General features: G+C 44.9%; 1 protein-coding gene across 2 annotated transcripts; it reads right to left on the bottom strand.

Annotated features, from left to right (window-relative positions):
- On the bottom strand, window positions 1-25,108 carry DPMS3 (dolichol-phosphate mannosyltransferase-like protein). 2 transcript variants are annotated; one of them, XM_086787685.1, is made up of 3 exons: window positions 24,865-25,108; window positions 415-522; window positions 1-276 (listed from the first exon to the last, which is right to left on the bottom strand). In XM_086787685.1, exons 1-3 carry the CDS (start codon window positions 24,970-24,972, stop codon window positions 217-219), a joined length of 276 nt encoding a protein of 91 aa, XP_086643811.1. In that variant the 5' UTR covers window positions 24,973-25,108; the 3' UTR covers window positions 1-216. The 2 variants fall into 2 exon arrangements, with proteins under 2 accessions (XP_086643811.1, XP_086643812.1); XM_086787686.1 differs by having other exon boundaries at window positions 1-246.
- Between the last annotated feature and the right edge of the window lie 502 nt (window positions 25,109-25,610).

Genomic DNA, 25,610 nt, shown 5'->3' with positions numbered 1-25,610 from the left:
TTCAACAATTTTAATATATATTTCAATTTAATCTAGCATGCAACATGTAATCCATTTCATCTCTCCCCCCAGTCTAAAAGTGTAGCATATACACACCATGCAATCCTTTAAGTACGGGTGCATCTGATTGATAGAAGAGATTTGTCTTCATATACGTGTCTCATACTCCCCTTTCCTTGTCCTCTCCTCTCTTTATAGTCGGGTTTGTGATTGTTCCTAACATGTTGAAACATCAATTCCATTACTCTGCAAAAATGTCTTTGCCTCAGATATCTCCTGCAATATTGAGAATTCACATAAACACCAAACATAACCAAAAAATTAAATAAAGAACATGTCATTCTAGGCTGATGTAAGGCTTGGCTTATATCTAGGGAGATGATAAAGATTACCCTGAATAACACAGTAAATTACCTTTTGCAACAAAACTGCTTCTTGAGGGCAAGTTGGAAACACCATCAAACCATAGCCAACCATGGCCAATCCATAACAACCCAACGCCACGACAGCATACAAAGGAAGCTGTAATTTTTAAGAAAACATATGAACTGAGAATTATGACCATTGTCTTCTCTTCTAATCACAAAACAATTAAGAGTTTGATATGTCAATGTTATACCGCGGACACAGAGATAGAAGCAACATAAGACTTGAAGAAATTCACAAGCACACACAAATACCAAACTAATGCAAAGCTGTTCATTTTGAGAGCACAAGTTGTATGTAAAAGCCCGCCCAAAATATGGCTGAAGGCTGAGAATACAACTGATAACCCACAAATCTGCCCAAGGCAACCGAGAACGTCTTTCTAGAAGTGAATGCTGGCTGCCACTGATATGGGGCAGCTTTGCTGATTATCTGATGCCCTAAAGGCTGTTCACCAACTAAGGGAGAGGCTGGAGAAGAGGCTGAAGTGGAGAATTATGGGGAAGTGGGTAGGGCACCCCTTTTGAAGCCCCCCAAGAGCATAGTTGTTGCAAGTCCGCCTGCTCGTCAGCCTAATAATGACCAGCCCGACCTGCAACTGGGGTGTCCACACCTATCCCCCTGGCCTTGCTGCCCAAACACTCCCCATGCCTTTGCACATGCCTTCTTCCAACCTGTCTGCTGTCCATTCAACCAGCCCACACTGCCTGAAAGGGTGTGAGCATGCTTGCAACGTGCCCTGGACCTCATGCAACTGTGAAAACGCTCTTAACACTTTGTCCTTGAGCATCCCACTGCTTCCTGTATCTCTACAAGTCTGAAATCCACCTGACTTACAGTGTGAACAATGTCTAAAGAGAGAGATGTCACATCCTTCCCCATTGAAACTACTACTGAGGACAGCTTTCTTCCCATGTGCTTCAGCCTTGCCTTCGCTTGAGACGGGGCTGTCGGTCCTGTGCTTTCGCAGTGTTGGCATTTGGAGCAATGCCCTGGACAGCAATTGGTGGTCCTCTTCTTCGTGTGTGGAGCGCCACAGACTTGTGGCATCTTCACCCTGCCTCTTCTTTGATGGATCTACCTCCTTTGTGGGTGTTTTCCGGCAAGTTTTGGTGGACTGTTTGCTATTGTCCAGCCCCTTTCTCCCTCAGTTTTGAGAGGTGTTCCTCGTTCCGTTGGAGAAGTGTTGGAGATTGGTTGTGGAGCGTTCAGATCATCAGTGGCACAAAGGCTTGCTTGCAGAGGTGTGCTGTTGCCGTGGATATGGGTTCCCTTTGGAGGAGGCATCTATCCTTGTTTCTTGAAAGCAGTTTAGGTTCCCTCCTAGTGGACAGGATCAGGCACTTGCTATAGTGCAACAGAGGACAGTGTCATTGCTACTCTTGTGGAAAGCAGGTTCATTTGGCCAAGGATTGCAAGACCAAAGGTACAACCCAGGCCAGGACCAAGTTCTCAAAGACGGGCAATGATCATATACAGGATGATGACTCTATAGTGTCCACAAGGCTGCAAAAGCCAGGGAGGACCTAGATGGTCAGCTTCTATAGTTGTAGAGATAGTTTTCCCCCATGTGCTTCTAGCCAGAGGAGGCTTGTGGGTGGGAGAGGGAGCTGTTAGTAGCTCCATTTGCTGGTGCATGGGATCTGTGAGTCGGAGTTCCAAGCATTAAAAATATCTGGCAAGAAGTTCATTTTGGAGCTATGGACTGGATGTGTTCCACGTCTATTGCTTGGTGTAGCAGAGATTCAGACTGGATGCGTTCTAAATCATTGTTTGAGGCTTTTGGGACGTGATGTGTTAACAGTCCATTGTTGGGGATTATGGACGTGGTGTGTCCAGCAGCTCATCATCTTATTCTTGGAGTTCACTACACACTTGTGTGGGGATTCGGAGCCAAGCAAAGTTCCTTCCTGTTCGTGGTGGCATTTTGTTTCGAGGAAACAAGTTGGCAAGTGCTCTCTCCAAGGTGATTCCGGTATCTGCAATACTCGAGGGTCCATGGTTGCATCTTCATTAGCTTATCTTCTTCAGACTCTTGCACACTGAGCTGCAGAGGGGTTGTTAGAATTGTGCATCGCAACGTATTTATATGGCTTTACCTATTATTGGGTATTTTAGTTATTTCTCCTATTTTCAGGAAGTCGTGAGCAATCGGCCAGCTCACTCCCTTCACTATAAAAGGGGCCTCACATATTCACTTGATGTAATCCATTCCCAAGCACAAGTTCAACACTTCCTTGCTGGCTATTGCCATTGTAAAACTTCATGCTATTATAAAAGGTGATCTTGTCCACAAGATCTCTCTCCTTTGCTCCCTCTTCTCTATCTTGTTTTGTCTATGCTTCCGCCTGTGCATACTCCAACAACAAGGGTGTGAACAGTAGAAACCACTTTCTATTGCATCAGAGTTCACCACTTGGGAGAGGAACTTCTTGCTCTGTTCTTAGCACCGCTCTTTGAGTTTAGTAAGGAATTTAGTTGTTAGTGAATTTGGCTGGATTCTTTGTAATATAGATAGCATTATATAGTGCTTATTAAACTCATTGTGAATCAAGCAAGAAACTCATCTCGTAACAGCTGAAGTATGTAGCATTAGGAAGCCCTCCACCTCTTTGTTAATTGCTACTATTCACCCTGAATCTGCTACTTTTCGTCATTGATCTTCTCTCCCTTGGCTGGCTGCTCCAAGAGACACATGGAAGTAAAATATGCGGTGTTTAAGAGTTTCCCAAGTAGCCCAGAATATGACCTACGGAGTGAGTAAACACTTCATCAAAATCCTGGTTCTATGAAATCAGCTTTATCAAACCACTCTTGGACCCATGCAAAAACATGTGGATGCCAATCTGGACGCCACGCGTCAAGAACTCCAAACACCAAGAGTGAACAATCTGTTCACCTGTCGGAACATAACGGGACACTGGTTCCTCATCTTCCGGGTCAGCCATGCCCAACCCTGAAGGGTTCTGGATCACGATTTCCCAGTCACCCTCCTGTAAAACAGTCCAAGCCATCCTAGCAGCTTTGTTGACTCCGAGTCGTAACTAGCCACAGATTTCATAGTCTCAGCTTGTCAAGTATCGGCTCAAAAAGCACACTGATCACAAGCTGTACACAACCTGCTGCATACAAGGATAATCCCTCTGTTCACCAAGTGTGTCTACAGCCAAAGCTGTCTCACCTCAGTGAGTGTTTCAGCAAGGTTCAGTTCTGAAACAGTAGCTAGAGAGAGCATAAAAAAGCAAGGTATAGTGGTGTGAACGACTGCAGGTAGACAAAGGTATTAGGGGAGATGATGTGTTAACAGTGGGCACCCAAAAGCACGCTATTTGAGGCGATGCAGAGCAGTTTTACTTGTCGAGGACAGTGAATTCAACATGCTCATAAGACAACCCTTCAAAATAAAGCATACTTTATGCCCAATTTAGCATCTCACATGTGCGTCCCTTTAAAAACACCCAAATCGGCCTGTTTTAGCATAAAAAGCACCACGTGTGCCCACTTTTGCCCACACACCCACTTGCCCATGCTATTTTGAGAAAAGCGGCCCTCTCAGCTGTGCGCCCCTGTTCAGGTCGGCAAGCCACAGCAAGGTGCTCCTCACCACCCGTGGGCATGATATATGGGCACTACACCCACACGTGGCCCTTTCTGAGCGGCCTGAACCAGTCACAACAGCATGCTCTCCCTCTCTCTGCTGCTCTGAACTGTGCTGTGCGCAAGACTACCCTCTTCCACACCATGTCCCACACACACACACATGCTCGTGCTCCCTTTCTCTTCCCCGTACAGGTGACCATAAGGACTGCATGCAGCAGCCAACCACCCATCGATGTTTACCACCCATGGATATGGTGACCAGCCTGCACAGCAAACCCTACAGTCCAGCCATGGAGAGAAAACACAAAGCATAACCTTGAGAGGAAAGCACACGATGGCAGGCATGAAACCTAGGGTTCCGGACAGAAAACCTCATGCACAAAGCTCAAAAAACACAAGGCTTTTCCCTTTGCTTTTCTCATGGACATGGAGCAATAAACACAGCTCTCACATATCCAATCACACTGAACTTCACTGTCACCCAAGCATCAAAATACAGGTTACTGACATGCAAAAATGCAACACAGCTGGGCATCAGAGGCTGGAGCGGTCAGTGTCAGAAAGCACAGCAGAAATGAAGACAACTGCTGTAGAGAGCAAAACGCAGCTGAGAGAGAGACAGAGAAGCTATGTAACTCTACTATATACACACAAGAAAATCCCGGAATCTACAATGGAAAGTGTGGGGGGCAAGGGGCCATTTTATATGCCCCCAGGCTGCTGGTCAGCCAGTCCAAAACAGGCCGACAGCAGCACATATGCTCACGACCACCAGCAATAGCCCATGACCAGCACAAAACAGGTCGGCCAGGTGTACATCAGTCGGCTAGTGCTTCACAGCAGGTCGGGGAGCAACAAACCAGTCGGCCAGCATCTGAAACAGCCGACAGCCCTCCCACACCTAGAAATGGGAAAAAATACATGGAGAGTGAGGAAAAATGGGGAAACACCAAAACTGGGCGGGCACACCTGTTAGAATGCACAGCGGAAGACTAACGCACATAGGAGACACGTCACCATCGAGCACCACGAACACCCCCAACGGGCACTGCAGCATCCCTCCACCGGGCTCCCATCTCCCGGTGAGCTGCCTCCCAAAACATCGGCCGGAGGAGATGACTATGACAAGGTGCCACTCTAGCCTATATATGGCTCTTCAACTTCCCATGCTTCCACTTATGGGATAATCCAAGGCACCTTCTAGCCATAGATCACACGATCGAAATCGCCAACCTTCCAACACCCTCCCTCGATTCGAGCTCCGCAAGCCACCAAGGCGCGAGGGGGTCACCCAGGACCACACACGCCTGAGCCGCCCAGGACCACACACCCCCGGCTCTGATACCATGTCAGAATGCGTAGCGGAAGACTAATGCACGTAGGAGACACATCACCGTCGAGCACCACGAACACCCCCAACGGGCACTGCAGCATCCCTCCACCGGGCTCCCATCTCCCGGTGAGCTGCCTCCCAAAACACCGGCCGGAGGAGATGACTATGACAAGGTGCCACTCTAGCCTATATATGACTCTTCAACTTCCCATGCTTCCACTCATGGGATAATCCAAGGCACCTTCTAGCCATAGATCACACGCTCGAAATCGCCAACCTTCCAACAACACCCACAACAGAGGCCCTAGTGTAATGTACAAATAGAAGATGACTGCTAACAATCCCTCTCAGCTCCTGGATGTGGAACCAACCCTAGGGAGTTGGAGTGCCGCCAGAGCATAGCCTAAGCTAGAGACTTCGTGAAGAGGTCCACCGCATTGTCCTCCGTCGAACAAAACTCTAGCAAGATGTCATCAGTAAAAAACTTCTCACGAACAAAGTGACTCTGGATGACCGTGGGCTCCTCCTGTGGAAACCCAATCTCGCCAAGTAACCTCTGCAACCGCACCACCTCGCAAACAGCACCACAAACAGCCTGGTACTCTACCTCTGTAGACGACAAGGCAATAGTTAGCTGTCTCTTGCTGCTCCATGAAACAACTCCTGAGCCGAGGGTAAAACAATAGAATGACGTAAATCTCCTCGTGTCTTGATCTCCTCCCCAATTTGCAATCCTGCATCCCAATGAGTCATCAAAGGCATCTGCAGAAATGAGCTCAACAACCCCACCGGAAAGCTCAAGTCCAATCTGGTGTTCAGCAACCAAATCAATGATGACACAAGAAGTCACCAAATCTCTAATTTGCAATTTGTTACAAAACATCTTTGAAATCCTCTTTGGTAGCATAAAGATCCTTCATCAAAGTGAAATCCATAGGGTAACCCATAGAAACCTCATGGCTCAGGGCTCTTCGAGAGATAATGCATCTGCTACCTTGTTGTCTTTGACGTTCATAGGCCATAGCATGGCCTTTTTGGTTCAAGACTACTCCAATGCAAGCTCATCATGTTCAACCACAAAAAAGGTGTAGAATATCCAACAATGGTCCTTATAAAGTCTCAATGCTTCAAAAGGATTCTATTTCAGCTTTGGTCCACAAAGATCCCAAGCCAAAGAGCTGTATATAAAGCCCAAGAATCACTGAGGCAGTGATAACCATATAGATGCGTCGAACCATCATATAGGTATAAATCCTCGAGCAAAGATATGCCAAAAACTAGCCCATAGTCCTTGGTCATGTCCATATGTAAACCAAGTTTTCCAACCATTATGTTTACCTGAACTAGTTCAAGGCAAACAACACATAATTCTCCTTGTACGGACGGGCGTACAAGGGTTAAGTGTCCAAAAACACTTGCAATAAATTTCAAAAAGCAGCAGCTTTGTAAAACTCAAAGTATACTTAGCTTTTTCTTTGTGAGGTTCGTCATAAAGCCAAAAGAAATATCTCGTCAGCATACGCATAAGATATCTTAAGAGCGAGCTCCACATAGCTTGTTTGTTAGCTTGATTTATAACCCACAATAATCCTGAATAAAAGGGAGCCAAGAACATAGTCCATGTAACTATTTGCCCCTCCTAGCTATTTCACATAATGAAATCCATGCCGAGACACTAGACAGGTGGAAGAAGACATGGGGATAGGGTTCATAAGGTTTGATTAAGAATCCAGAAATCCTAAAGCTCCTTTTTGGATGGAATATGTTTTTTTTTGCTCCCTTTATTTAGGATGCAGTGGATTTATGGAACTCATGGATATCTCATGGATCAAGGATTTTTCTATCGATTCCTATTGGCAAGCAAAATGCCTATAAAACTATCTGTCGCAAACATATTTATGGAGAACCAAGATATTTATACCTGTGACTCATTCTCATCTTATGTTCTACACTTGAGCCCACCTCTCCTTCCAAGTCTGTGATCAAAATACCACCACACAGAGTGCACGTGGTAGAGTGAACTTGAGCCCACCTCTCCTCCAAGGTGTGTAGTCAGAGTATTAGCACGGAGTGTATGTGGTAGAGTGAACTTGAGCCCACCTCTCCTCCAACGTGTATACTCTAAGCATCGACACAAAATGCATGTGGTAGAGTGGACATGACGCCTTGTTGGCAGGGGACTTATGTCTACGCCAAGGGTCATGTGATCTAACATCTCGTTGGCAAGGGACTCTGTCTACGCCAACTGCGGATGGAAGGGTGGTTGTCACCATTTGGCCACCCAATTGGTCCACCCGTGCTTTCTTATCATGTATGTACATTGGACTGGTGTCCATGGCAGTTGTATATGTCGGGGATTGATGCCACTCATGTGATATTGTGGACTTGGCTTTCCGTTGGGACTTGTGCCTCCGTGTAAATGCCCGAAAATGCTTGGTGAATTGGTGTTCCATTGGGCATGGTACCTCGTATACTTGCTTAGAGCACGTCTATTTTGTATAGTCTCATGAACAGGGATTGTCCATACCAATGCTGCATTGCATAGCATCTTTATGTGCTTGCTTGCAATTGAAATTGCATGCTGTTTTCATGCTTGCTTGACCAATGTGTAGTTCCGGGTAAGGGGATGCCCGCCCGTGAACCGTGCGTGTGAAACTGTCTGCTGACATGGTTATGTGGCATGTGACAGGTGGTAAGTATTGGTCATAAACCTAGCCTTAGGAGTTGGCACTAATTTCATAAATTTTGGGCGACCAAAACTCACTTATAGACCTTATCCCCTTTGTACAAAGGGAGTAAGCACCCATGTGTCCACTCTAGCTTGCTCCACAAAGCACCTGCCTACCACCTACACTGGACAACTCACCACCTCACTCCTCCTCTCTCTAGAGATGGGCGCCTCCTTCATGAGGACTGTTGGGCTGCATTTTCTGCACTCTCTCCTTTCCAACTCCATTTCCAAGCTTGCTAAGGTGTTTCTCAAGATTCCAAGAGTGTTTCCAGATGCTAATCACTCTCCTACACACTCCCAATGACTGAAATTCAGTAAAACAGCTCTCTTTATTGTTGTAATTTCTGGTCTTTTTGCTGAAAACCCTAATTTCAGCCCTCCTTTCTCAAGTTGAACCATAGGGAAAGAAGCTTTCCCAAGGTTCCCTTCATCCTCTTGAAGACTTTTGTCACGAAGAAATACGACAAATCGAAGATCTCTTCACTCCAAGGACTTCCATCGCGAAGACTTTCGCTGTCATCGACTCTACTTGCAATTGGTAAGCTTTTATGCTTAAATATGGAAGCAAATAGCAAGAGGGAGGAACCGGATTACAAGATCACATACCCTGTGTAGTGTTCTCTTGTCCTATGTGCTCTCTTGCAGATTGTTGCTACCATGTGTTGATGGAACAATAGAGAGCAGATGGTAGGGAACATGGACACTTGAGAGGGTAGTGTGGATTGCAAGTCTACATCGACAACCACTTGTTTGCAATACTGTATTCATATGCATTGGTATGGAAATCTGGTCAGAAATGCCCATGACACTATGTACTTGATTCTCCCAAGATCAATATACTTTATTTGAGGGAGGGGTCGACTGTTCCGGCTCATTGTGTGTCTCTTGTCAATTCAGCAATTTACTTCTTGTATTTGAGCAAGTGTCCATCAAATCTTAGTGTATTTAAGTGTATTGATTAACCAAGTTACATTGGTAACCCTAGTGAGTGAATTCTGTGAGCTCATGAAAGGGTGGTAACCCTAGCAAGTGTCGCATGAACTCATGGAAGGGTAGTTGCCTTGGTGAGTGAAGCCTCGTGGAAGGGGAAACCTTGGCGAGCATGTATGGTTTCATGGCAGGGTCGTTGCCCTGGTGAACCATATGGACATGTGAAGCATGTTAGGCTTGGGCATGTGTATGGATCATAGGGGTGATGCCCTTATGTAGTCCAATCGCAAGGCAAGATGTTTTGTGGTTATGTATTCTGCTTACTTTTCTTTTGCAGGTACTTAAAGTTACTTATGGATTTGTGGATATTTTGGACACTGTTGGCTCTTGTGCTTGTGTCTGGTTAATATCAGAGTTGTTGACTCGGTTTATGGATTTATGGATATTTGGGACACAGTTGGCTCTTGTGCCTGTGTCTGGTTAATATCAGAGTTGTTAGCTCGGATTATGGATTTATGGATATTTGGAACATAATTGGCGCTCGTGCCTCTGTCTGGTTAATATCAAAGTGAATTTATGGATATTTGGGACACAGTTGGCTCTTGTGCATGTGTTTGCTTATTATTAGAGTTCTCAACTCGGAAAATGGATAAAGTTTTCTTTCTTGATACAATTGGCTATGGTGCTCATATCTGACTTTGGATCATGAATCTGGATTTATGGCTTTAATGCCAGAATTATGTAATTCTACTGATTGGCAATGGATATGCTATGCTATGCTATGCTGGAGGGATATCTCAGTGGTATCAGGTTTATTCAGTCGTGGACAACTGCTTTATAAGACAGAGGGGATGTCACCATTTTGGTCCCTTCGCCAGTCTTGACCAGTGTTTCACACACTGAGCGGAGCCAAGGTGTGAACGGAGATTTTTCCACATAAGAAAGCTGGAGCATTTATCGGCAAAGTTTGGCCTGAAAGATGGCCGCAGAGCATAAGTAGCATGGGATTTTATTCATCAAAGAGTTTTATAAGGTTTATAAGTCGGTGTGTTCACACATCATTAAAGACGGGTTGCTCATATTATTATTTTGGGCATGGACAGGTGGACAAAAGGAGGTGCCTACTTGAAACTTGGACTACAAGCCTAGGAAAAGCACAAAGTTGATGTTTTTGGGCAAAGTTCAGCTATTCTGGTAAAAAGGGAAAAAAGCATTGCAAATATAGCTGGCCGAGTTCATTAAAAAGGGGGTGGGTCTCTCTTTTCGGCATGCGCTTCCATCCTCAACACACACACACAAAAAAAAAAAAAGCAAACTAGAGGCTCTCTCTCTCTCTCTCTCTCTCTCTCTCTCTCTCTCTCTCTCTCTCTTGCGCAGATCTATCCGTACAGCAGCCGCCATAAAAAAAACGGCCTTACAACCGTACAGTTTCCCCTCTCTCCTTCTGTCAGAATACGCAGCGGAGATGATAACCAAATCTGAGAACACAAGAGCAAGTAGAGTGCAGATAATAGACAGCACACGAGAAGGAGAGAGATAGGCGTGTAACTCTTCTCTATATACACAAGATCTCGGAATGATACAAGATGAAATGGCAAGGAGTGTGGGGGTCCATTATATATGGACCCCAGGCAACAGTCGGCCTGCTCCAGAGGCAGCCAACAGGGTCCAGTCCTCCACAACTAGCTACAAGGGCCAATCGGCCAGCACAACTTGAGTCGGCCAACACTGTACATAAGTCGGGTACAGTCGGCCAGAGGAAAAAGCGCTTGCCAGCTCACAACTACCCCCCCAAGCCGTAGATAAATGGAAAAAATATGGGAAAAAATACGGGGAGTGAGGAAAAATGAGAAAAGCACCTACAAGGGCGGGCACACCCACAACAGAGGCCCTGGTGTCTCAGTAAAGACAGGAGATGACTTCTAACACCCCCTCACGAAACAATCGAGTTTACCATTATACTTACTGAAATTCATTTTCTCGGGAAAATGATTGGAGGGCGCCTGTCAAATCTCCACGGATCCCCTCGTGATCGACCTTGGTTCGAAACTCGAATCCTGCAAACAAACGAACGAACGAACGAACAAGGGGGTGCAGGCCTGACTCACCTCCCAACCATGACAGCCGTGGGCAAGCCCACAGTCTTGGCTGTCCCCACCGAGCCACGAGCCGAGCTAACTAGGATGACGTACCGACCAATCTCCTCCTCGCGACGTCCCATACCGCCACGAAGCTGCCCTCGCGGGCCTCGAGATTGCTGTCGGCCTTGGCTGCACAAAGCAGGTGCACGTCTGCACTAGATCCAAGCTCCAAGACCATAGAGCTCTCACAAACTCGCGAGACTCTCTATAATACAATAACTAACCTTGGCCACCCTTTTATAGGCTCTTGGCCGGTCATCGGGCGTCCACACTTGGCCGCCCACCCGTCCATACTTGGGTGCCCACCCGTTAGTATTTCCCTAACTCAGCTCGTCAATCAACCTGCCTAGTTCCAAGCTTCCCCAAGCCTCGAAACTAGTCTTGCATGCGTATAGCACACGGTAGATACACACTGTGCACATGACATACTCCCCTTCCTCTAAGAGCTCACTCCTGAGCTCACTAAAAAGCCAGGGTAATCTCTCTGAAGAGCAGTCAATGTCTCCCATGTAGCGTCCTCCTCAACACCATCCTTCCACTTGATCTTGTATTCCGTGATAAGCGTATTACGCAACCTTCTTTCACGAAATCCGAGAATCTTTTCAGGTTCGTGCGGAACAAATGTCATGTCCTCGACATTTATAATTTCTTAAGGAGTAACTAACTGATCTGCTCCACCCAGTACTTCCTTAAGTCTACTGACATGAAATACAGGATGAACTTTCACATGAGAAGGCAAATCCAATTCATATGCAACTCAACCAATCCGTCGTGTAACACGAAATGGTCCACAGTATCTAGGGGATAATTTCGGAAATCTACCTATTCGTAAAGTCTCGGAATCTTTCGGAACTCGCAAATACACCATCGTTCCTTCAGAGAATTCTCTGGGTGAACGATGTCTATTAGAATAAAACCTGTCTCGGTCTTGAGCACTTCTAATAGATTCCTTTGCAACTTGTAACATTTCCTGCATATCTTGCAAAAAATTACGTGCTGCATCATGCTGAAGTCCTGAGAATCCTACTGTAACAGGTGATCTTGGTTGAAAACCATACATAAGCATGAAAGGACTAAACCCTATACTCGTATGCCTAGTACTGTTATATGCAAATTCTAACAAAGGAAGATAATCCTCCCATGAACTCTGTCTTTTGGATACATATGCTCGAAGCATATCCTCCAAAATCTGATTCACTCTTTCAGTCTGGTCATCAGATTGAGGATGATCAGAGGAACTCAAATTCAAAGTTGTTTCCAACTTCTCAAAAACAAGTTTCCAAAAATCACTCGTAAACTTAGAGTCCCTATCACTGACTATGTCCTGCGGTAACCCGTACAGTCTAAACAATTGCTCAATAAACTGCCGAGCTAATTGCGTAGCTGTAATAGTCTTCCGGGTCAGTAAAAATCTAGCCATTTTTGTCAAGCGATCTACCACAACCCAAATAGAATCGTGGCCTTGACGTGTTCTTGGCAATCCGGTAATAAAATCCATGGAAATACTTTCCCATTTATTACCTGGGATTTGCAAAGGATGCAACAACCCAGCCTGTCTAAAGCGTTCAGCTTTATTTGCCTGACAAATCTGACACTTGAGAACATAATCTTTGTCAGGCAAATAAAGCGTTCAACTTTATTTGCCTGACAAATCTGACACTTGAGAACATAATCTTCTACATACCCTTTCATCTTCAGCCAATAAAAAGTGTGTTTCACTAATGATAGTGTCCAGTGTACCCCGGGGTGTCCAGCAGAAGGGGCGTCGTGACACTCCTTCAGAATCTTGGACCTAATGTCCGAGATGTGTGGTACACAAATTTTGTCATTACAGAATAGCAAACCATTCCGAATCATCCACTGACCTCCTGCAGCCTGTATAGTAGACTGCTCAATCATCGAGTCTTGGTCAATCAATGAGCTCCCGTCCTGGATCTTCTGCCAAAATGGACCAAAATAACTATCAGTCCTGCAAAGCCCTCTCAATGACTGAAATAAGTCAGTAGAAATCTCGGTGAACGACAAAGTATTCACCTCTCTAATCCGACTAAGCGCATCTGCAATACTATTCATGGACCCTTTCCGATAACGGATCTCAAAATCAAAATCTTGCATTAACTCTGCCCAACGAGCTTTCCTGCCTCTCAAATCATCCGCATCACACACATACTTGATTGACTGATCATCAGTCAATACCACAAACTTGGAGCCATATAAATAATGTCTCCAAACCTTGAGAGCATGAATCACAGCATAAAGCTCCTTCTCAAGGGTTGGCCAACGAGATTGAGTGTCGTCTAGCTTTTTACTTTCAAAAGCAACCGGTCTACCATCTTGAAATAAAGCAGCCCCGATAGCATAGTCACTGGCATCAGTTTCAAGAACATAAGGCCGACTAGGATCAGGCAATGCTAAGATAGGTGCTTTCTTGACTTTATCTTTCAAAAGTCTGAAGGCCATATCCAAATCGTTATTCCAAGTGATAGGCTAATTGGACTTACGTCCACAACCTTTCAATAAGTCGGTCATCGGTAGTGTGAGCTGAGAGTACTCCCGTACAGATTTTCGAAGAAAAACAACAAAACCGAGAAAAGAACGAAGTTGTTTCACTGTTCGTGGTATAGGCCAGTCCAAAACCTTCTGAACTCGGTCATAGTCAATGCTCAATCCATCTCTAGTGATCTTGTGTCCCAAGTAAATGATGTCGGTCATAAAGAACTCACATTTACTTAACTTAGCATATAGTCAATTCTGTCTTAAAATAGCTAAGACAATCGTGAGGTGTCTGACATGATCCTCAAGAGTACGACTATAAATCAAAATATCGTCCAGAAACACCACCACAAATTTCCCCAAATGTTCACGAAAAAGATCGTTCATCATTTGCTAGAAAGTGGCTGGAGCATTGGTTAACCCAAAAGGTAATACGAGAAACTTGTAATGGCCATACCTAGTCCGAAAGGCGGTTCTTTCGACATGCCTTTCATGAATACGTATCTGGTGATAGCCAGTACGTAAATCTATCTTTGTGAAATATTTCGCTCCTGCTAACCGGTCAATCAGGTCATCTGATCTAGGGAGAGGATAACGGTTCTTAATGGTCAGCTTGTTAAATCTCTTGTAATCTATATACATTCTCCAAGTATTGTCCTTCTTTCTCCTAAGCAACGCAAGTGCACCCCAAGGTGAGATTTACTTGGACGGATCTGGTCCATCCTCAAATAATCTTCGAGTTGTTTAGCCAACTCATCTTCCTCAGCTTGGCTCATCCTATAAGGTGGAATACTGACAGGATGAGCACCAGGGATCAAATCAATACGATGATCTACTGCCCGTTCACGTGGTAAACCCGATGACAGTTCCTTAGGAAATACATCTTGAAATGAATCAAGTATCTTCTGTAATTCTTTGCTTTCAAACACACTTAATTCATTTACATCCATGGAAGGGATGAGAAAAGAAGAAAGTGGAATCAATACACAATGGAAAGCAGTATACAAAGAAGAATCCATTATATTTCCAAAATCAATTGTATTTATAAGAGGTCCCTGAGAGGGATGAATACAATCACCTAAATACTATACTTGGTGTCCCTATGTTGAAAAGAAAAAATATGACTAGACCAATCTATCTGGACGTCAAGAGTCTTAAACCACTCAATTCCTAATAACAAGTCTACATTTTCCAGATGCATGACATAGCATTCCAGAGTGTCTTTGTAGTCCTGAATCTGGATTGGAAGCATCTCCACCTTGCGATCCCAAACTTGTCTTCCCGCAGGTAGACGTACCTCATAGGTATGGTCGCTAAGTGTCGTATCAAGACTCAATTTCTGCACAAGTTTGTAGTTAACAAAATTATGCGAACTGCCAGGGTCTAAAAGAATGTGAATTTTATGGCCATTCACTTCTCCATAAACTCGGAGAAGATCATGCAAGCCAAATACCTTAGAATTGAACAGACAATTAGAACAAGTACTAGGGCGAGAAAGTACAGTAATTGACTTACCTGTCAAAGACAACTGGTTAGCTGCCTTTGGCTTGGGTCCTGCGTTTAACTTGGTACCCTTTTGCTTCGGGCACTCATTACGCATGTGTCCTTTTTCTTCGCAGATAAAACAACGTCCTTCCTTCTTGAGCTTCAAAGCCCTAAGGATTCGTTTCTTCTTCACTGGTGTCGAACTTGAATTCTTCGAAGGTTGGTCCGAAGACTTTCCTTCTGTCGTGTTAGCCATAGGTGCGGAGAACTTTCCTTTATGCTTGTTCCCCTGCTCGGTAACGGGTTTGGACTTGGAAGAGACCATCGTATCATCATAGATACGAGCTGAATGAATAGCCTCGTCCAAAGTTCTACATTTGTTATTTTTAACCTGTAATAGGTACGAGTCTGGTAAACCAGCTACGAAAAACCCCAACAGAGTAGTGGGATCCATCTTTGTAGCTTTCATCTGCAAGTCACGAAACTTTTGGAGGTAGACCTCATAAGTGAGGTGCTGCGAGGTCATGGTCAAAGCTGAAAACCGCGCAACAACATCATAATCATCCTCTTTCTTGAGGAATTCTTTCTTGAAAACGTCTTCAAATTGTGCCCAAGTCGTTGGCTTAGGGTTGAGTTCCTTCCACCAAAGCAAAGCTTTGCCGGACAGGAAACCTACTGCTAACTGGATCTTCTTTCCATCACCATATGGATGAAACTGAAAGTGAACTTGCCACTTATGTAGCCACGTGTCCACGATCTCCTTGGTTCGCTGCTTTTGCTCGCCCCCGAACGGTTCCAGAGTAATGTTGGGGCCTAAAGCTGAAGCCAAGGTATCCATACCCGAGAAAGTAGAGAGGGTAGTGGTCAATAGAGCGATGGAGTTCTGCAAAGCTTGCATCTGGGCTGCGATTTGTGCCTGACGTTCCATCGAAGAAGCTTCGAGAGCTACTTTGAACTCTTGGAAATCTGATTTTGACACAAAATCGTCAAAAAGATTGGCATCGGTACCTTCCGTAGCCGGCAAGCCTTCGCGTTCCACGAGGGGCTCCAACTCCGATTCTTGGGTCGACATCGTGAAAAGGATACGTGGAGAGAAAATTCGATCTTTGCACAACAAAAGTGTACGGGAACTTGAGAGCTTGAGAGCTTGAAAACTTGAGAACGTGAGAGATCTTTTGTGTTGTTTTTTTTTTTCTTGAATATATATATATATATATATATATATATATATATATATATATGGATATATATATTCTATTGTCTTTAAAAAAAAATAAACACTATTAAACCTTGAAGAGGGGATGACTTTTAAATTTTTATTAAAAAAAATTAAACTAAAAAAAACGAAAGCCCAAAAATAAACGAGTGCTTTCCTGTTCCCCCCCCCCCCCCCCCCCGCGCCGGCGTGCTGGCTGCCATCGCTGACTGCTGACTTTTCTTGGTGAGCTGCTGTCGTCGACTGCTGCGTTCTGGCCGGCGCTTGTGTGCGCACAGGTAGGCTGCGCCTACGCCTAGCCAAAGGATCACGTGGCCTGGGCATCAGCCTTGCGTGGCCTGGGCGCCGGCCTGGGTTGGCTGCGCAGGCCTGGCCTGGGCTGGACTGGGCGCCTGCCCGCGTGGCCTAGGCGCCTACATGGGCCTGGCCGCCTGGCCACGTAGGCCCATGTGCCCGCCTGCATACGCACCTGCCCGCCTGCCACGTCAACAAAACTCGCCAGCAAACCCACTCGCGATCCAGCACTTCTCTCGCTCTCTCTCTCGTTCGAACCAGAAAAGCAAACGTGCTTTTTCTTCCTTTTTCTGTTCTCTCCCTGCAGGTTATGCCACTGCACAACAAAACAAGCCTCTTCTTTGCAAAAGCAATCAACCCTACTTAGACTACCACCTCCCATCAACATGGGTTTCTTTGATGAAGAAAAAACACATACCAAATCTGAAAACTGTAGTATGCACAGAAAAAACAGCAAGTTTTTTAACACATACCGTTCTTCGACCTCTTCTTCTCTACCTACCAACTTGCTCGTTCACGAGGTATGCTCTGATACCACTGTCAAATCCCCACGGATCCCCTCGTGATCGATCTTGGTTCGAAACTCGAATCCTGCAAACAAACAAACGAACGAACGAACAGGGGGGTGCAGGCCTGACTCACCTCCCAACCATGACAGCCGTGGGCAAGCCCACAATCTTGGCTGTCCCCACCGAGCCACGAGCTGAGCTAACTAGGATGACGTACCGACCAATCTCCTTCTCGCGACGTCCCATACCGCCACGAAGCTGCCTCGCGGGCCTCGAGATTACTGTCGGCCTCGGCTGCACAAAGCAGGTGCACGTCTACACTAGATCCAGACTCCAAGACCATAGAGCTCTCACAAACTCGCGAGACTCTCTATAATACAATAACTAACCTTGGCCACCCTTTTATAGGCTCTTGGCCGGTCATCGGACGTCCACACTTGGCCGCCCGCCCGTCCATACTTGGGTGCTCGCCCGTTAGTATTTCCCTAACTCAGCTCGTCAATCAGCCTGCCTAGTTCCAAGCTTCCCCAAGCCTCGAAACTAGTCTTGCATGCGTATAGCACACGGTAGATACACACTGTGCACATGACAGCGCCGCCGGTGTCAATCTGGCGTCCAAAGCTCTGAGGTAACGCTCGTGTTCCACGCGTCGCATGGCGTCGTCTTCTCGTTGTCGAATCTCCAATGCACGTATCTGCAACTCAAGCAAGGAGCTTGGCTATGGCGGTGACCCCGCGAGAGAGTCCCTGTGATGTGACGAGGATCTGGTATCTGGGATATGGAAGGAGAGGGAGGAGGAGATGGAAAACGCGACGCTGGAGAGTGAGAACGCTCCTCCAGAGCCAAGATCCGCGCCTTTTGCTCATCCAACTTGGCTGTCTGGTCTGCGATTGCTCACATCATCTGCTGGAACATGTCTGTGACACTCAAGCCTGGTGCCCTAGCTGGGCTGCCTGGTGCACTCTGGTCCCATGGTTCTGATTCTCTCTCGTCGCCGAAGCTCGCCATAGCGGGAAAATGCAATTCCTTTCCGGAACGCAATCTGACCATCCACTATCTATGTGGGAGACTTCCGGAGGCTAAAAACCAACCGTCCTTCAAGGGACAGGAGTCACTCCGAAAGGGGTAGTCCACCGGCGTCTAAAAACCAACCACACGAGCGAAAAAAATTTCTGGTTTTCTTTGCTGAATCTTTGCTCTTGGAGTAGGCTCTGATACCACTGTAGTATGCGGAAGCTTCGGAGAAGGATCGGTACTTCAAAACTCAGAAATCAACACTCTTTTCGCGACGGAATTAACGCACAAACTGAAAGGAGATGTGCAGAAAATAGAGAGAGAAGGGGGAGATGGAGAGGACACAGTTTTGGGTCCCAATTACCCTCTGTAGGGCCCCCACCACGGATGGTGTATTTGCTTTATTAGAATGATGTAAATCTGAAAACAAATACAGGAAACTTGACCTTTTCTTGGCTGGAAAATCCTGCCCTTGACCTTTAGAAGTCCACCCCTTTGCTTGGCAATCTCCTTGGCTTGACTAGCCCTTGATTGGCTTGAGCACTTGGTGAAAACTGAGATGAATGATGGGATTATGGCCTCCACTATTTATACTCCTCCTCAGGAGCAGTCGGCCAGCTGAAAAACAGGCTATGTCCCACGACTGGTGGAAATTCAACAATAAATGCTGAATTAAATCTCAAAAAATACTGACTTTTTTTCCTAACAGGCTGAAAGTGATGCGCCTGCTTCTGATTGGCTAGACACCACTTTTGTCCACAATCCCAAGGCTGGGCAGCCTGTATGGGCTGCCCCATACATGCCCTACAGCCATCTAAAGGCTGTATGCTCCTGAAAATAGCCTTATCTTTGCCCTAGGGCTGTCCCACAGCCCTTCCATGGCTGGTGGGTCCAGCCTGGGCCTTCCTGGCCCTCATGGGGATGGTTTTCACACCATTCCCATGCCCATACTAAGCTCCGGGGTAGCCCTATGGGCTGGCCCCTTGTCCTAAACATAATCTACTCAGTGATCTGGCATCCGGTACCATACCAGATACACAGAACCACTGACATCATTCTAGAGGGAGCCTCACAACGCGGACTGGCACTGTTTCATGTGCAGGACAGTGCACACCTGACTTAGACTCCTATGCAGGACAATGCACACCTGACCTCGGACATCTGAGATGGATCCCTGGCTGACTCGTCCCGGACTGGGCTCAGTTCACCATCCCAGGTCCTGCACCTTCTGTACAGAAATGTCTACGTGGCATCCAAATGCAGGATGCACGTGACACGTACAGCTCTCCTCTCCTCTCTTGCGCTGGCCGTACAAGGTATAGCAGCCGTACACTCCTCTCTCTTGCGTTGGTCGTACACGTGCTGAGGACATTGTGTGTACAGCTACCGTACAATCGTAGAGCACAAGTTCACAAGTGTGGAAACCAAGGGCTGGTTCGAGGCCTGTTTATTGACTGTTTTGGGGACTATTTGTGAAATTTTGGAGTTGAGTTGTCTTAGTATTTTGTGGAAAAATCCGGTGTTATTCACACCCGCACCTTGGTTATTTTGTAAAGAGCTTCTATCTCAATAAAGCAGTACCTATGGGGCGCGGCTGTTCCGGCTCAGTGCGGTGTTTATTCATAGTTCTTGTGGTTTCCTGTTGTGTGTACTATGTCTGAATATTTGAAGAGTTTTGTCTTTTTGTTCCGGGTCTCCACTATTTGTGACACGGACAACCATAGAAAGATCTCAAACTAAGCATAGAAAGGCAGTTGACAAGCACAGGAGAGAGGTAATTTTCAAGGAAGGTGATTAGGTGTTACTTAAGATCGAGATAGCACAACTTTAGAAGCGGCCAGGTAAAGAAGGCCGATATCCTAAGCTTTTGAACAGGTATTATGGACCATTCCAGATTTTACAGAAGATAAATGAAGTCACTTATAGATTGGCATTACCCAATTATTGGAAAATACATAATGCGGTTCATGTTAGCTTGTTGAGGCCTTATGTGGGACCACCTCCTATGGAACCAGTTTTGGAAGATCCACCAGAGGTGGATGAGCTTGAGGAGTAGATAGTTTTTCACAAGGAGCGTAAGCATGCGGAAGGCAAGCTTGTACATAGGTATCTTGTGAGATTTAAAAACTATTCGGCTATGGACACAAAATGGATGGACGAGGATTATTTTCAAGATTATCCAGAACTTTTGACACCTATCTAGAAGCTTTTCAGTTGCGGTCAACTACGTAGCAACAACGGGGAATGTCACAAAATTCCTCATTGCTTCTATTTTCTACTGTACATGTGTGGCATATGGAGCTTGACATGACAGTACATGTATGGCTTATGGAGCTTGACATGGTGTGTTTTTCCGAGACTAGCTATCCTGGTATTCACTTGTATTTATGTTTTGGGAAGATTCCAGAAGGATTTTGGATCCTTGAAACTTTACCTAATTGATACAACTGAGCAAATAGGTATTTCTTCCAGTTTAGTTGCACTCTTGTGTGTGCATGACCTTAATTTTATATTTGGATGACTTGTTTTGCTTGCTTGGACAATGCTTGAGATAACTGCATGTGTTGTCTATGGGGCCGAAGACCCCTTGGCACGCTGTGGACGTGCATGCATGCACACTTGTTTTGGACTGACAAATGATCTACATGTGTTTTACAAGTGGTAAGTGCTCTTAAAAACTCAATTTACAACTTTATGCTTTCACATGCTAATATTTATTAATGCATGTCCACACCCACTTAAAAGTGACCAAGCAAATTTATAAGCTGTACACATTGGGCAAGACTATTTTAATACACGTGGTGGCTAAGGGTCGGGCACTAGATGTATTATGGGTTGTTTGCTTGTAGGCGCCTCCTTCTGGACCTAAAAAACACACAATTTGATATTTCTGGCAGGGAAGCTCTAATACTGGAGGAAAAGTCCAGCTAGGGTTGGTCGCATGCTTTCCAGGTGCTGGTGGGAGCTGGTCGACCTGTTTTGGAGAGCAGAAACTGCTGGCTGTCTGGATCAAAACCTTCCTGTGTGCTGGTCGACTGGATCCGAGTCTTCCTATGTGCTGGCCAACTGCTTTCAGGCATTAAAAAAAGCTGCTGGTCAACTTCTCCTAACAGTGCCAGAGGGCTGGTCGACTTGTGGACAGCTCCCTATTGGCTGGCCGACTTCATCTAGCATGAAAAGATTGCTAGTCGACTCCTTCTAGATCCTGAAAGGGCTGGTCGACTGCTGGTACAGCTCCTTGAGGCTGGTTGACTCTCTGTGGGCTTGGCACACGTTTGGAGACAACCATACAGGGCTGTCCCAGGCTGATGTGGGAATGTTGTGGGCTGTGACCTGTCCATGGCTGTCTTACATGTGCTTAAAGCTGGGAAAGCTCTCCAGTTCTATTGACAAACACTCAATTCAGCATGTGTTTTGTTTCTGTTTTCATATTGTACTGGAAGATTCAGGTGCATGCTAGTGGAGAATCCCTCGGCACCCACAAGGTTGTATCTGAAGCAAACTCTTTTTTGGTAATCTAACCAAAAAAAAAAAAGGGGAGGGGGGGGCGTGTTCAGCCCATCTTCTGGCCTGTAGTGTGGTCTACTGTGCAAAGCTGTTTTCTTCACTCTCTTCTCTGGCATGTTTATGTGTTTGATCAGTATTCATGATAGATAAGATTTCCATGTTACAATTGTCCTTCCGTTACAATCTAGCTGAATGAGTTATTTTGTTAATAAATGATTGTACATGAGATGTATGGTTGACACAACCAAAAACAATATTGACTGGATATTTGAGAATGGCATACCACTTGTCAGTTTATGAATATGTGAAGTATTATGTGGAATGGACTTCATATACAGGACTCCCCACATGAGTAGGTCATTCACAGCTTATTCACATTAGCATTTGAGTAATGCTTCACTAATGTCATGGTTACCGCTTTTGATAGAAGCGTAAGAATATTTGATATCATGGTTACCGCTTTTGATAGAAGCGTAAGAATATTTAATATCCAATGTTTGTTCTAATAGAAAATTAGCATTGTAATGGCTTGGGACAATGCAATGTTTTACTAGACAAGGTAGAGCAATCACTTGCTCAAAGGCTTAGTAGGGGAAGAATAGTTAGATAAAAAGAAGCACCAGCCCATCAGCAAAATTATGGACCAATGACCAATTTTGCACATGCAAGAGGCAATGAGGACACAGATCGCTAGATCATGGCCATATGCACTGTTGTGCAACATATTGCAGAAGATGACAGTACACATGTGGTGCAAACTATTCGGCAAGTTGTGAAGCAAGCGGCAAACATGTGGTATGGACTGCCAATGTAGATGACTCACTTGTGACGCTCAAAAGCTGTACAGACTGCACACGTGGGCTGTTTTGTCAATAATTGTACAAGCGCATCAAGGCTGTCCGGATCTGTATGAATTCTATGGAGGTGATTTGGGATCAGGTTGTGCCCATGGGCTGTGTTCACGACCCTAAAAGAAAGGCTAACTAGTAACAGCATTTAACTTTGTAGCATATAAAGTGCCACATGAGTGCTAACACGCAGAAGACTTAAACACGTGATTAATGCTAAGCAACCTAGATTAATGGTGATCCCGATGATCTGGCAACACACACGAGAAGAAAGACAAGAGATGTAACCCTAATCTAGGGTATATTTCAAAACATGAACTTCTACAATAGTTCTTGGATCTTAACTTAGATCCTACACAGCATGCCAACCTACTGAGGGATATGAAAAGGTGTTTTGCTTGTTTTGCTGAGTACACAGTTGCTCAGGTAATCTAGATGCCTTGCGTAGCCCAAATACGGTGTCAGAGGAACCCTATTTATAAGGTCACCAAACATGTTCATATTGTCCCCAATAAATGTCCCAAATACTAATACATGTTCTGGGCACCATGGGGCACCTATAGGGCTGTCAAAACTGACCCAATCAGTCCACACTTGCCCTCGGAGTGAGTTTTTGAAGGTATCCAAGCCTGATTTGATGATGAGCATTGAGGAGTTAGCTCTACAAGTGTGCATGCCCCATAGCCGATCACCGACCTAGCACGTGCTTGGTCAGAACAATGGATATTATTGGCATCAACTACCCATTTCCATGTGCTTGTATTGCTGTTGTGTGCTTCTCATTGTTTCGACATTAAGTCTTGAGCCACACAAAAGTCTCATTCACATTGACACCCTACCATAAAAGGCTTCTTATAAAAACAAGATACCCCTATCTAGGGGCCAGCCCATTTTCGGGCAATTACAGCCAACATACGCATGCGAACAATCTGAGAGAAGAGAAAAAAAAAGAGAGTTGGATACATGAAACACATTATGAATCCTTGTAGAAGGAGGTAGGTCAAGCTTATAAGCCAAATCACCCACTTTCTTGACTACCAAATATGGTCCATAGTATCTATGTGCCAACTTGGAATTGGAAGACCCTTTGAGAATATTGTGACGGCTCTTAGGAAGCTTGAGCAACACATAATCACCTTCCTTGAACTCCATTTTACGTCTATGCTCATCCGCATTTGCCTTCATAACTTCTTGTGCCTTCTTCATATTATCCTTACATAATTGAAGAAGCTGTCTCATCCTTTCCAACTCTTCCTTGGCTAAAGGATTAACCATTTTATCCTCATGGAAGGCAATAGATGGCACATGCACTTGATACCAATAAAGAGCCTCAAAAGGTGACATCCCAATACTCAAATGCTTGCTTGAATTATGACAAAATTTAGCAAGGTAAAGCCATTCATCCCATAATGCTTGCATGTCATGACAATAGTGCCTCAAGTACACTTCGAGCCATTTGTTTGTGCACTCCGTTTGCCCATCCGTTTGAGGGTGATAGGCTGTAGAAGGAGTGATTTGAGTCCCCAAGTTCTCATATAATGTCCTCCAAAAAGTGCCCATGAACTTGGTATCTCTATCACAAACTATGTTGAGTGTGTGGCAAACCATGTATCTTGAATACATGCTCCATAAATTACTTGGCAATGTGAGAGGCCCCATAAGTAGTCTTGGAAGCAATAAAATGAGCTGATTTGGTGAGTCTATCCACCACCGTATGAAGGTGAGTCCTTGACCATATGATTTCTCCAACCTTGCTTGGCTGAGCTATGACCTTGTTACCCAAACTAAACAATAACCAACCTTGCTACTCCAAACGCACCCTTGCCAAACAGCCCCGGGCTCTGAAAAACCTGCATTTGTGAAGTGTTGTTGTCTAAGACTTGATATCACCCTGGATACTCCTATGATCCTCTAGTGACATGTTTCCTGGTTGGGAAGCAGATGTGTAATGAGGAAAGAGTTGCAAGAAAAATTTCCATCCCTTCAGATGTTCCACCTCCTCAATCAGACCATGACCTACTGCCCAACCTACCCGTAAAGATGTCCGACCTGCTCGACCTGTCCAAATTGGTCTAGTGCTGTCCTGACAAGCTACCCTGCTGCCTATGATATATCCAATAATTTTCCAGTTCCATGGATCAAATGGCCATGGATCAAATGGGAATTGTACAATATCACAATCATGATGTGGTACTCGTGAAAGACGCACATCATAAAGGCGTACATGAAAAAAGAGGCTAAAGAATGACGACCCTTTAGGCCTCAAACATCATCCTCACCTCACAACAGCAACAGCAACAGCATCATGCATGAGAGAAATTGGTGAGAAGGAATTACCATGAAAAGTATATGTCGTGGAAGAGGCGAAGGTTGCTGCTTCAGAAGACCGATCCACAGAACAAACGCTGCAACGGCTAGCGTGCCGAGCTTCCACACGTGCTTCATGTCGTGTTGTTAAGGAATCGAGAAGGTTCGGCAGCCTGCTACGGCCGGAGAGTCTTTGCACGGTGCAGAGGTTGGACGGCTTGGCAAATCTTCGAAATGTTTCGTTCTTTTTAAAAAAACTATCAAGAGTTCTGGCATCTAGAGTAGTGTACCTCAAATATATACATATATATATATATATAGGTTAATGTTTTTATTTAAATTTACAAAATTTTATATCTTTCTATTTTTCAAATTTCTCCAAATATATATATATAGCTTAATGGTTTATATTTAAACTTACAAAATCTTAAATCTTTTATTTTACAGCTATGCAAAATTACAATCGTTATATTCCAATTTGAGTCATGAAATTTTATACTAAAGTTTAGTTTTTTCTAACATCGGTCAGTCTCTAATTCACCTCAAGGCTAACGCCTAAGGGAATGTACATGAACTTGTAGAAGTTGATCTCTTGCAACATTTTCCCACACTCATCCATAATAAGTGAAAGAGATGGGAAATCGCATCATTTCAGTTCTAAACATTGGCAAATAAAAGCCTTTAATCTCCAAATTCTATCCAAAAGCATGTACTATGCAAGTTATGCATAGAGGCATAATCATATAGTTTACTACGAATAATTATTAATTTAATGA

The sequence above is a fragment of the Cibotium barometz genome, chromosome 51 (assembly GCF_041138505.1).
Source record: "Cibotium barometz isolate CiBa-2024 chromosome 51, ASM4113850v1, whole genome shotgun sequence".
In the NCBI taxonomy this organism is placed as follows: Eukaryota; Viridiplantae; Streptophyta; class Polypodiopsida; order Cyatheales; family Cibotiaceae; genus Cibotium; species Cibotium barometz.
This window is presented reverse-complemented; position numbering and strand designations above follow the sequence as displayed.